The following is a 13,690-nucleotide window of genomic DNA, read 5'->3' as shown; positions in this document are numbered from 1 at the left end:
AAAGCTGAAGATTCTGTCCTGGTCCTTCAGATAAAACTTAACATACTTCTCCCTCCCCTTCCCCCCTCCCCCCACACTGGGAGCCTAAATAGGAATATCACATACCATAGCAGGTTGTGTGAAAGTCATTAACAGATTTTGAAGGCTAACACTCCTCCTAAACGTGGCGGTGGGGTTGGATATTCGTGACCCTTGAGGTCCCTTCCAACCCAGGCCATTCTGTGATTCTATCTCTGCAGAAAGATATAATTAGGGAGACCTTGATAAACCAGAAAGACTGTTAGCTTAACAGGTACTACTGCTGTGGAAAGTCTGATTTTTATTTTTTTTTTCATGCAGTTTACCTGCCAACAGGATATCATCAGCATTGAGATCAGACATCAAAAAAAAAAATTGAGTGAAAACAGTTTATTAAAATAAGTAGTAATAATAAAAATACACAGAACTTAATGTCTCATGAAGCTTGTGTTTGGGTTTAAATTGTAACTAAGTGATTTGATCAATATATGAAAAATACATACATGGTGTCATCTATCTGTCTGTGTAAAAAGTACTAGTTTGTAAAGAGAACGTACTCCTCTATTACACAATAGGAAGTAGCTCTTGAAAGTCTGTTGAGCAAAAATATAGCCATTGATTGGAACATAATCAAATAAGGGATTCAAATACTACACTTCTAGTGTTTGAAGATAACAGCAAGAATAGTATGTTTATATTAATAATCTCTGAATTGATATCATGAATGGCAGTCATTAATATTTCATTTACTTGGAGAAAATGTTTTTTTCTTCCATAGGAAATCAGGCAGCATATTAACAAGGAGGGAGAAAATCACAGCTGGCTGAAATCCAGATTTGCAGTTATTACTAAAATATGTACAGATGTGGAGGCCAAGAAAACAGAAGATGAGCTTTGTAAACTTTCCAGTGACTTCAAAGGACTTCTGGATTTGCTAGCTGAGGTACCGTATGAGGAAAACAAGAAACCTCCATTTACAATGTCACACTAAATGACATGAATCATGGCTCCACAAGGTTCCTGCTGTGTATTTTTAGTTAAACTGCAAACATTCAACAGCAAGAATAATTTTGTTTTCTTGGCAACTAGCAGTAAAAAATTGCTGGCAGCATTATATTTGGTTGGCTTTTTTTTGTTTGTTTTCATTTGATTGGATGATTGTTGTTTATTTTTAACAGAATTTGAGTGTGTCTTAGTAAATATTCCTAGTAAATATCAAAATGTCAATATTTTTAGAGACAAAAGTTTTCTAAACTCATCTTTTCTAAAGATGAGTTTTCTAAAATCAATTAACATTGGCAAAGTCCATCAGCTATTGGATAAATAACTTGTTTTAATATTGATTTGTGTGGCTCTTATCCTGAAACAATAAAGAAAATACTGAGGTGGTTTCCAATCAAGATATCAAGCATGCACTGAATTTGCAGAAAAATGCTGCACATGCCTGACATCTGAATGGTAATGAGATACTGGAACTACTGAAATCATGACAAGTTTCTGGCCAATAAGTAGAACTTCTCAGAATCCAGCGAACCTTTTACTTCTGTAGGATCTCAGTGACTTTACTGCTTTATGACTTTCACAATAAAAAGACAGATTAGGAGAAACTTGGTGCCTACTTCACTTAGAAGGTGGAACAGATCTATTTGGAAAACAGTCCAGTATAGAGAAAAGTATAGAATTTGAAATCAAATCTAATGTCAGTTTGTGAAGACCTTTTAGGTCTTCTAAATAAGTAGAAGTTCCAACAAATTTTTCTGAACTTCCATGGTGTGAAAAGTATGTTTGGAAAATCAGTGGGAACCAACGTTCTGATTTCCAAATTACTGGAAGAAATTATTTTAAAAAAATCTTATTTTTTGAATAAGGAAGTACTTAGGCTTTTTGTTTCCTCTAAATGTCAAAGCCACAAGGAGTCTGAATGACCTTGTGCAGTGAATATGAACCTGGAAGGAAAATGAGAGAGTAAGGGAGGATAGAAAGAAAGTTGTTTCTTAGATCTAGAATGCTATGAATATCTTAGATTACAGAAACTGTCAGGACATACCCTTTTCTCATAATCAGATACAAGTAGTTAGCTAAGTCATACAAGAAGAGAAGATCTTTCTGATAACTTGAATAAATATATCATTTTCTTCCTAAGATTCTGTGATCTAAGATTGAGAATTAAACCACATGCATGTTGTAGTCCGTAAAACCAAGGTAACAGCGGGCTTTAATATATTTGTGATTAAGCCAAAGCTTTGCTATAGAAGGTCTGAAAGGTGATAAACTTTTTTTGTGAATTGAGTAGCATATGCTTTTCATAATTTGAATCAGCTTGTAATGCTGAGGACAGCACATATTTTCTAAGTTATCATCAGCAAGAGGTTATCACAGGCAGCTCTTTGCCTTTCAGCAGCGTAGTAGGGAGTATGCCTAAAAAAGACAAAGATCTCCACAGTCGCATTTCAAGTCTACATTTCATTCACCATTGTAAAGCTGAAGGTGTATGCAATGAATTCTGGAGATAAAAATGGTTTTTGTTTACAAAAGGTATTCCAAATACATATGTGCATTTAAAATATAGATGTATCTTTCAATGTGAAATACATTCAGTTCTAATTAATTGTAGATTGAAAGGACATTAGGCACTGTTGGAGATTGTGTCCAGTATAAAGAGGAGGTTAAAACTGCAATCGAAGAGTTAATCAACAACTCTAAGGAAGCCCAAGCAGAAGCTGAGAAGATCCTGGATACGGAAAGTTTATTGCAAGCTCAGCAACTACTGTTTCATCATCAGGTACAGTAATTTCTCCATAAATGTCCACATTCTATCATTTTCTTTAAGACAGAATGTATATAATTACCAAATTATATTTTGTCCAGTGATATAATTCTCTTTATTAAAGTTTGCAAGAGTCATAACCAGGAATAACTGTGATTTTTCTGGTAATTCTATAAAGCAAAACATATCAATAAATAAATTATGCAACTCGGGCATCCTTCTACTTTCTAATGCAGGTTGATTATATATTGCTTTGATCAATCTGAGATTTAAACCTGTTACTCAAACAATGCATGACAAATTCATGCACTTGTGTATACTGCTGCAATGACTCAACTTATCCAGCTTCTAAAACATTCATTCGGAGAAATAGCCATATATTGCCATTTTCTATTTGTATGCCACATAAAGCGTATATACTTTTTAGAATCTGTGTCATGTGCTTTATGAGTATATGAGACTCAAGTAATATTTCCACAGTTTATTCCCATTCATTGTTTTCATTGCATATCCCATTGCAAACTGCAAAAAGTGGTTTCTCCATATGTTTCCCAAAGAAGATTAAAAGTCTGATCATTCTTGCTGTATGAATCCTTCTAGCAAAGGACAAGGAGACTCCGTGCAAAGAGACAAGGTGTGCAACAGCAGATTTTCCAAGCTAAACAGTTACAGATTGAAGGTGGACTGCCAAGTGCAATGCAGGAAGATTTACTAAAGCTAGAAGGAACACTGGAGAACATGCAGCAGACTATGGAGAAACGTGAAGAGCAACTGCAAGTGGGTACTTGAAAACAAAAATAAAAACATCTACATTATTCTTTCTTCTTTTTTTTTAATTAGTGGAAAAAAAAATAATATGCAAATAGTCAGGATGTACTTTCTCACCTCTGAATCTTGATCCTCAGGATCTTTGTGATCAATGCCTCCATAAAAAATTCTTGAAGCTGCTATATACTTCTTAATAAAGAACTAGCATTTTGTTTGAAAGTATTGAAAGTCTCAAACTCTCTATCATAATATTCTCTATCATTTTTAGTAGCCATCTGTGAATTACTGTTTCAATTAGCTAATCATTTTTTCTGGTTAAAAAAATGTCCATGACCTTTAATTGGGAGTACTCAGGCTGGATGTTACAGTAGTAACATCTGATATTGCACAAATATAATCTTTGTCTGGAATGTTGGAGTACTTGTTGTCATCGTAAATTTAGAGAAGAAAGAAGCAGTCACAGAAATAATATTGATTGCTTTGGGCTGTATAACTTATCATTGACTAAACTGGGATTAAAATTTAAAGCTTCTTGCAACCATATCTGGATTGTTCTTTGTATTTCCCTAATAAGAATCGGAATGTAGCTGTCCACTACACATAAATGTTTACAATCATAAAAACTATTCCCAGTGTTAAAACATATGATACAAAACATGATCAATGGAACCTCAATAACTTTAACTAATAATTTATTATGAATGCATTTTTTCCCAAATATAAAATCTTAATTTGGCTGTGCTTTATTTCAGAATCAAGAAAATATTTAATTCTTTTTTGTCATAAATAATTTGTAATAATTCTTGTAACTGGCAATAAAGTGCTAGTCAGTAAAATGTTGGTCAAAATTCTACACGGTCAAAAAGAAAAAATGTATCCTCATGTTTCTTCAAAACTTTCTACTGTAATTTTCTTCATGAGAAGACTTGAAAATTCTTTTAGATATAATGTTGATTCCTGCCACCATAAGCCAGTAAGCAACTGCAGTCATCCCTTCAGATGTATAAGTTTTAAATATAAAATATGTTTTAAATATTCCTAGCAGCTTAGAAAGTGTGCAAAAATCAGTGAATCGGTGTAAAAATGAAAGCTTTTATTGGGTTCGGGACATCTTCATATGTAGAATACGTAGCATTCCAGGAGAAATAGTTTTATTTTATGATAGGTATTTCTGGGTTTTTTTTCCTTCTTTAGTAACTTAAAGTATTTTTTTTTCTCTTGTTTATCCTTTTTGTTTTTGTGGTTCCTTTTTTTGTTCATTCATTTATTTTCTTGTTTTCTTTTTTGTAGGTCACAATAAATAAATGGGAGCAGTTTGAAAGAGACAAAGAAACAGTAGTAAAATATCTTAATCAAGCAAGCTGTGCACTTGAACGTATCTTAAACTTTAGCAGTTTAGAGAGCCTCTCTTCAGAACTGGATCAGACAAAGGTGTGAAATGCAGGAGATGAGAGATCCTCCTGCTTTTTTTGTTAGCATGTTCCAAGTGCATTGCATACAATCTTTGCATGATTACTACTAATGCTGGTACAAATTGCCTATAGAGATCAGAGATTGCATAAATTGTTCAGAGGTAAGCAGTTATTTCATGAAAAGATCATGAAGAATTGCTCAAGATCCATAGATGAAGTAAATAGATGGGGGGTAAAAATGATTTTAGGGGCTTCCCATTTTATGTTCAGCAAACATTTACAGTAGTAAGCTAAGCAGCATCAAGCTCTGACATAAATGGGTCTTTGCTAGTCATGTGGCTTATGCAAACTAGCACTCTTCTTGCTTGAAGAAGGCAAAGGATAGACTTCCATTATAAGAAAGCCGTAAGCCAGAGCTCTTCATACAAGAAGATCATCCCATTTTATTTACTGCTACAAGTGATCGACTTTCCAAAGTGCTCTGTATTTCTTTACATTTTTACCCTTTGATGGAGTTTATACAAAATTATATCCACCTTGTTGACCATTTATATTTACCATGTATGACAGAAAACAGTTGGTAAACAAAGTGAAATTACAAGCTACGAGATATTACAAAGACATGTCTGTAAGAGATAGTGTCTAAAATAAAGATGATTACTGAAAGCATATAATATTCCAAAGTTCATAAAGAATTTTCTTGAAGAGCTATAAGATAAATTTCCATTGGTTGAATTAAAATCTTTTGAAAGTATATAGTTTCCCTTGCTATATTTTATTTAATATATATTTTTTTAAATGAACAAACTTCTTTAAAAAAAAAAAAACAGAAAACAAACCTTCTTAAAGGCAACATGGTTGGTAAGCCTTCTTTAGAGATTCCTTTTGTGTATTTACACATTCATAATACATGTTTAGGGCACTTAAAACTTTATAAAAGTGCAAAAATTTTTTCAACAACAAACAACAAGAAAAAATAATTTTGATGAAAATATATGAAACTGTACGGTTGTGCTAATATGTCTTATATCATTACAGGAGCTTTCTAAACACAGTGAAGCCATGGCAGTACAAGCTGAAAACTTGGTGAAGAATTCTTCTGAGATACAGCTTGGTTCAAAGAGCAAACATGCCCTGCAGCAGCAGGCAAAATCTATCCAAGAACAAGTGAAAAAAGTGGATGTTACTCTAGAAGAAGAGTATGTTCTTAACAAGTCCTAATGTTTATTCTCCACTATAAGATTGTATTAGATCTCTAAAATCCCTTGCTAATATTTTGTGTTATTTTGTTAGCTCCATAATTTTCAACATGTCATGGCATACCTACAAGATTATAGTATCAAATATGTCAAAATGCAAAATTGCAACACATGCAAATAAATCTGTGTGAGGTAATACATTATTTACAAAATTTCTGTAGTTGCATTTATCTTGTCACAGTTCTTATCTTTAAGCCCCAGTAATTAATCTCTTTTCTCAAATACTGAATTTTTGGGAACAAAATTCTCAGTGCAAATATGAGAATGTCTACCGTGTTCTCAATTTTCAGTTTCCACTATCTCCATATGAATGTAAAGAAGTGCCTCTATCTTAGTTGAATGCCTAGATTTTATTTCATGGACAATATCAAAAGCTGTTTCTGCCATTACAAATTAACAAGACACCATTTGCCAAACTATGGTTAAAGTAATAATGTTTAATTTCCAAGAAAATATTCTTAACTGCTGTAAATATTTGTAGCTTTTGGCATTTGTTGAAGTCTCATCTTTTTTTTTTTTCCCAAGTAACTCAAAGTTATTAAGCTTGAAGTCACTTTACTTGTACTTCAGCTTTTGCTTTTTTTTTTTTTTTTAATATACACATACATTTGCATGTGTGTTTGAAATTTGTATTTTTAGAGCTGACCCACAAATGATGGACAATATAGGCCTATTCTATGTTGTCTTACTGGGTTTATGGTGCAGATTAATTTGCTATACAAGTTTGAGAAGATACTCTGTGGTGGAATACCAAGTATCCCATCTGAATATGAACAAAAGACAATGCCATCATAATTGTTTTGTGCTTTTTCCCTTATTGACCATTGTCATGGTACTATGAATTCCATAGTTACATTTTTCTCCCTGGTGTGAAACAACAGTTTTTGAATAGAGAAGAGTTATAAAACTAGCCTCTGCAACATTAACTTATTGCTGTTGGTCTGATTTATTTTTTGTATTTCACTCTCTTCAGGATGGAGTAATGAGAGTGATTTACAGACAAAAATTTTACCATATCTTTCTGAATATTTTACCTTTTTTCTCCAAAGTTACAGAAAAAAGAGTGATTTTAGTGTCCTTCTTTTATATAGGAAATTTATCCTTCCAACAATGAATATTTTAAATAATGCTATCTCCTTCTAAATGAAAGCTATGCTGATGCTCCCTTTTGATCTCAGTGTGGAAGAAGTTTTAGCTGAATGTATGCATTTTACAGAATGTCTGTGGTATTGTGATACAACAGATAATAAAATAAATCCCTTCTGCAAAACGTGAATATGAACAACTCTCTATAGTTAATCTGCAAAATGCACAATCAGTGTGTAAGAGCTATGTTGTAACTCATATCAATAAAAATCTTTTGCCAGTAGTTTAAACTGAATACAAATGGTGCGTATGATATCAGTAAACAGAAAATTTGAAAATATAAAAGAAAAAATAGCAAGGCCAAATTTTGTCAAATTTTTGACATTTTGTTGCAGCTTCCTCTAGTGTTACTAAACCGAGAATAAAAACTTCTTTTAAAATGAATGTTTTTTAAGGCTATATTTAGAAGAAAAACGTATTTTGGAATTTTGCAATATTCAAACTTTTTTAATGTTGTTTTTGTATATTCAGTGAAACAAAAACTCCATGCAGGACCCACTTTAGCACTGATATCTTTACAATGGCCAGAAATTAACAGAAACTTGTACACAGGCAGTTAATGTTAGGTCTTGTAAGGAACTTAGACCTCTTATTTGTGACCAAAAATTGGGGGTGTTTTACTATCCATAAGATATAAGAATCACTCACATACAGACTCTTTTTGACATATCTCTAATGTATGTTTCAAAACCAGTATATATATGTATATATTTCGACTGAACTACCCGAAAGTGAATATAAATATATATATTCACTTTGGGGTAGTTGAGTCATATCTCTTGATTCTTTGGCTCAATATCAAATAATTGCTCCAGAAAAAAGTGATTTCCTATAAAATAGGCAGATTTTTGCTGTAGAAAAAAGCAAGTCCAATAAAGCCATCAATCATAGCTAAAAACATTTACTTCTCTAATATACTCATTATAACCCTTCTACTTTATTGATTTAAAGGCTGTGTCAACTAACATCTATGCACAGTAATCTCTATTTTTAGATGCCTGATATAATCAAAATTCCACATAGTTTCATATAAATCACACTTACACAATTTGTATGATATACTTCCTGTTGTCATGAAATTCTTTACGTACAACTGGTCAATGAAAATGTATTCTGTTCACCTTTTGGTGTCCACATTATGGCTAATGTAATTGTTTGACTGCAGGTGCACTGTCTAAAAGAGAGCCAAGTTTGAATTTAATTGCATATCTTGGTCTTCTAAATCCAGGATATTTTAAAATGCCCCTCCTGTAGTCTGAATTAGTTACATTTTTATTCAAGCAAGAATACGGACAACTTCATTATATTAAACTGTTTATTCTCTCTAATTAATTTGGTTAATTTTAGTCTTAAAAGAATGGAAATGATGAAAAACAAGTGGGATCATTTTGGCAAAAATTTTGAAGCTCTGTCCACCTGGATAGCTGAAAAAGAAAAAGAACTGGAAACTTTGGAAACACCCTCATCTCCTTTGGACACACAGATCAGCCAAATCAAGGTGATTAGTTCTTGTTATGTAGAGCATTAAAGAATTTTTTTTTTTTTTTTTTTTTGCTAGAAGCCAAGAAGGAGAACAAACATTTTATGTGTTTCAGAACAAGCATGATATAAAGATGACACGCTTAGTATATTAAGATACCAAGCAGTAACACTTTACATAAGCTAAAGGAAAATTCTTCTGCCTTTTGTCTGTTAGTGATTAGTTTACAGATATGGAGTTTTTGTGCATATAGTTAAAAAATATTTAATTTACACTCTTTATTTTAGCAAAAAATAGACACATATATACAAAGTCTATATAGGTGGTGTTTTTTTTAATTAAACATGCATCATCTAATGGATATTGATCTTCATTTTAATCTTTCAAGCTAAAGTTATAACTTGATTTATGTATGTTTTGTTATGAACTAATAAAGGAACTATTGCTTTTTATAGCTTGCAAATCTATATTCCATTTATTGCAATTATATTTACAAAGTCCTAAATTCTGTGTCTTTTAGTTTCTTGTTACAAACTAAAATGCATATTGTCTCCAAACATCTCCATTTCAAAGTCTGCCTTGATATCCTTCCATTAAGAAAATGTTCCTACTTGGGGCTGTGTCTTTCTACGGGATCAAATTATTATTTTTTTTTAAATATGTTGTGCAGACTACAATTTTCTTTAATTTGTGACTTACCTACTCTTCAGAAAGTGCAAATTGTGCAGCTTTATTGCAGTCATGGACCAGATTCTTGCTACATATTTCAAAAAGATCCCATTGTTTGGTATGATAAAAATATTTTACCAACAGACATTTTTGCTTTTATTTGGTCACAAGGTCACATAGACCAAGCTAATTAAGTTTACTGATTTTATCACTGAAAAATAAAACAATGCTTGTACTTCTGCTTCATTGCTACAACAACTCAAAAGCAGCTTCCTTGTGGTTCCAGTTCCACTGGTATACACTGGCATCTGTTCTTATTTGTCAGTAGTTACTATATAGGATTCCAATGTTAAAGACAGAAAATAAATGAATCAAATGATATTAACATTGCATTACAGTGTAACAATTCTTTCCTATCTAAATGGAGCCTAAATAAGGTCCACTAGTACATTCAGGCCAATGCTCCAGACAAGGTCTTCCATGCTATATAAGCAGATAAACAGTAATTCTATCAATGTCTTCCAAGTTTCTGGATATTCCAGCACAATTCTTCATTTAAACATATCGATAGAACGAAAATGGCTGAAAGGTAGTTGTTTTAAATGTTTGAGTAAACAGACACAAAACCCTGATATAATCTAGGGTTCATAATTGAAACTCAGGTGAACAAAGAATTTTTATGAACATTTATGAGTCGTACAATGTCAGATATGTGGATGTAGCTTGAGGTCTCCTTCATCAGCACTCTAATTTTGCAGATATTGCTGTATTTTAGTGTAAATTTCCCGATGGGTTAGTTTGTCTCACAATGCTTATCAGCATATTCAGCTCATAATTCAATGAATGGCATTTTAGTAAGGAATTGTTAAATGAAGAAAAAATAATTTGTTCTGATTTGTTGATTTGAATGAACAGATTAAAAAAAAAAAAAAAAAGATAGGGGGTCAGCTGAATATAATTATCATGCATATTAGTGATAATATCCTGCTTTTTGTGACATTGTTTGCAAAAACCCAGTGATATCTGCAGAGCCAGATTTTCACCTACGCATTTCTCTGAAATTCCTGGTGGACAAAATGACAGTTCTCACAAGGAGTGAAAACTGGTGGCAGACTCAATGAGAGCCTGAAGGCCTCAATTATATACCTTCTTTTATATAACTGAGTGAATTTAACAGAAGAGTGTGGGAGTAAATAAGTGCTGCCTAATTTGTATCTGCTGCATTGTTAGATAATTTACACTTGAAATAGGCAAATATACTATTTTTCTTCAGCTTCGTGTTCTCATGCAAAAAAAATATTTTATAATCTGAGTTAATTTAGAATATATCGCATAAAAGGACACTATAAATGGTTACAGAACCACATACTTTATCTTGTACAGTCACCCTATTAATTCTAGACTCTGAATGTTGCCATTTCTGAGCTGTCTAATGTCAAGTAAGGTACCGTACTTTTACTGCAGTTACACCAGAAAGTGGGCATGTTTAGTGCCTATGAAGGTGAATTTTCAGGAAAGTTTTAGGTTGATGTCACATACACACATATCTTAACATTGTTTTGTATGAGAATGCTAGTGCCTCTTCCAATTTCAATGAGATATTTAGGCTCACTCAGTTCCGTTCCTGATACACATTCTCTAGCTTTTTTGAAGAGAACTCCAAGGACATGCTACATCAGCAGAAATTAAAAGAATTCTGTCATGAAAAGAAAAAAAAATCTCCAAGTTCTAAGATGTTTTCAGAACAAGCAGCCACCAAATAAAAAGTACCAGAAGTTTCTCTCGTGCGTATTGTAGCTGTCAGGTCTCCCTCTAAATTGCAGTAAAATCGACAGGAGGAAATTGTTGTCTTAGACCTGGTGAAATATAAAGTCGGTATTTATGCTTTTAGTAATAGACATAGAAAATAACTGCAAAGTACCAAAGCCACTGTCACAATGGTCTTATGGTAAAATCCAATTTATACTGCACTGAAGTTCTTTATTTAGTCCTCTGCCTGGGAGCGCGCTAATCTTAACTCAGCATCTAATTTAATTTATATTTTATTATACCATACTATCATTTTAAATTAGAAAAGGAAACAAAATAAGCACCCTTATTGTGGCAGACTGATTTTAAGAAAAAAAGAAAGGGAGCTTATAGGGCATATTAGAGACTTTCATAACTAGATTTTTCAGTAAGTCAATGAACTCTCCTCTTTTTAAATAAAGGATAATGGTAACAAAGGTGAAAGAAGGAAGAATTGAGTATATTTCTGAGAGTTAAGAAAATATTGTACTTCTTTGTTTACTATTACTTTACATTTTAGGTTATTAATACAGAAATAGACGGTAAAATAAATGGAATCTCAAAACTAGAAGAAGAAGCCAAATCATTTACCCAGTTTGTTACTTCTGGAGAATGCGCACATATTAAAGCCAAACTGACTCATATCAAAAGGTATTGGGAAGATCTAAGAGAACATGCACAGAGATTGGAAGGAACCATCACAGGGAAAGCATCAGCACAGAAAATATATGAAGAAAGTCTTAAACAGGTAGACAATACAAAATCTAATGGGTTATTTTCTGCGATTTATAGAATTTTTCTCTTTTTCCAAAATTGAATATAAAATGCTATATTTTACTAGAATGAATTAGAACATGAGTATCTTTTTAAGGTAATCGCAAGACCTCCGTAGGTATATTTTTGCTCTGAATGACTTAAAAGGCAGGTTTGGGAAGGTATTAAAATATACACACTGAGAAATGTACATTGTCTTTTACAAAATCTAAGTGAGTCTTCTGGATATCACAGTGATAAAACACATATTTATAAATTCTGTAATTTGGTTGTTAGCATGCATATGTGATACGTTATAAGGAAATTGAATGTTATCTTGTCCCAATCCCAAGGAGATGTGCACAGTTTGGATCTTTTAACTTCAACAAATACTCTGTATACAAAAGACTAAAATATAATATTTTCTTGGCACTAAACATTTACAAAATGTCATTTAAAGCATGACTGTATTTCTTGCTGTTTACAGACTGTTTTTATTTTCTTCATAGGTGCAGCAGTCAGTGTCTGAATTTGAAACTAAGTTAGCTGAGCCTCTCACATCGTGCACTTCATCATCAGCAACATATGGAGACCTACAGGATTGCACGGTGAGCATGTGGCCTGTGACTTCTGCCACCGAGTCAGGGAAATGCTACCACACTGAGCTCCTTACAAAAACCCCAATAAACCTCCAGGCCAGGGGCTGCCTGAAGTCAACATAGCCCACAATGAAGGCAGAGGCTGATTGTCAGGGTGGGCCGACCTGGTGAAGGCTCCAGCAGACATTCCCTGCTAAGTCTTTCATTGTTTCCAACATGTTTGGAAGGCTTTTCCCCATTCTAGAGAAAGGAAAGCCTTAAAAGTATGATTCAAATCTTCAGGTTTTCGTTTTTAATTTTATGCATCTAGAACATCGTGAAAAAAAAAAGAATAAACACGTCTAGGATACATTGTTCCTCAAGGATTTTTAAGAAACTTGGGTCTTGATATAGAGAATTCTGATTAAAAACATAAACAAAATTAAAAAATTAATTGCCCTGGAAGATTGTTTGTTTGTTTGTTTGTTTGTTTGGACAATGCAGAAACTGAACAGTTCTGACAGACAAGATTTCATCTGAACTGCTAGAAGCCTTTTGGTCTTTGAGCATTTGGTTGAGTCCATCATAATTAGAAAGGAAACAATGGATTGGTATTCAGAATACATATAAAACCAAATCTCTTATGAATTTGATGATATAGCTTTCTTTTCTTTTCTTTTCTTTTCTTTTCTTTTCTTTTCTTTTCTTTTCTTTTCTTTTCTTTTCTTTTCTTTTCTTTTCTTTTCTTTTCTTTTCTGTTTCTATGAGTTTGTAATATATTCTTGCCATGATAGTCTTTATCTTCCATTCTGACAGAAGTTCACTGTATATGTCCCTACACTGTTTATAAGATAGTCTTTCCCCACTGCAGGCTTGTGGTGATGGATACCCTTGGGATGTGTGCATCTAGGATAGATCTGAGATAAATGTGATATATAAAGTGACTTTGTAGTCTGGAAAATGTGATATTTTGTCAAACTACGGGTAAAAGTATAGAATTTTTTCTGACGTCATTACTGTAGCTTTGATATTTATGTATGCAACGTCTCTCA

The 13,690-nt window shown here is 32.8% G+C and overlaps 1 protein-coding gene across 9 annotated transcripts in view; it reads left to right on the top strand.

Annotated features, from left to right (window-relative positions):
* Positions 1-13,690, top strand: part of SYNE1 (spectrin repeat containing nuclear envelope protein 1) — a 295,330-nt gene that overhangs the window by 96,482 nt on the left and 185,158 nt on the right. For all 9 annotated transcript variants that reach the window (XM_085217048.1, XM_085217047.1, XM_085217052.1 and 6 more), the window contains exons 27-34: positions 797-961; positions 2,633-2,800; positions 3,386-3,562; positions 4,844-4,984; positions 6,004-6,164; positions 8,718-8,868; positions 11,828-12,055; positions 12,570-12,668. In XM_085217048.1, the coding sequence (XP_085073174.1) occupies positions 797-961; positions 2,633-2,800; positions 3,386-3,562; positions 4,844-4,984; positions 6,004-6,164; positions 8,718-8,868; positions 11,828-12,055; positions 12,570-12,668 (1,290 nt within the window). The remainder of the gene's footprint in view (positions 1-796; positions 962-2,632; positions 2,801-3,385; positions 3,563-4,843; positions 4,985-6,003; positions 6,165-8,717; positions 8,869-11,827; positions 12,056-12,569; positions 12,669-13,690) is intronic.

The sequence above is a fragment of the Meleagris gallopavo genome, chromosome 2 (genome assembly GCF_905368555.1).
Source record: "Meleagris gallopavo chromosome 2, MGAL_WU_HG_1.1, whole genome shotgun sequence".
Classification (NCBI taxonomy): domain Eukaryota; kingdom Metazoa; phylum Chordata; class Aves; order Galliformes; family Phasianidae; genus Meleagris; species Meleagris gallopavo.
This window is presented reverse-complemented; position numbering and strand designations above follow the sequence as displayed.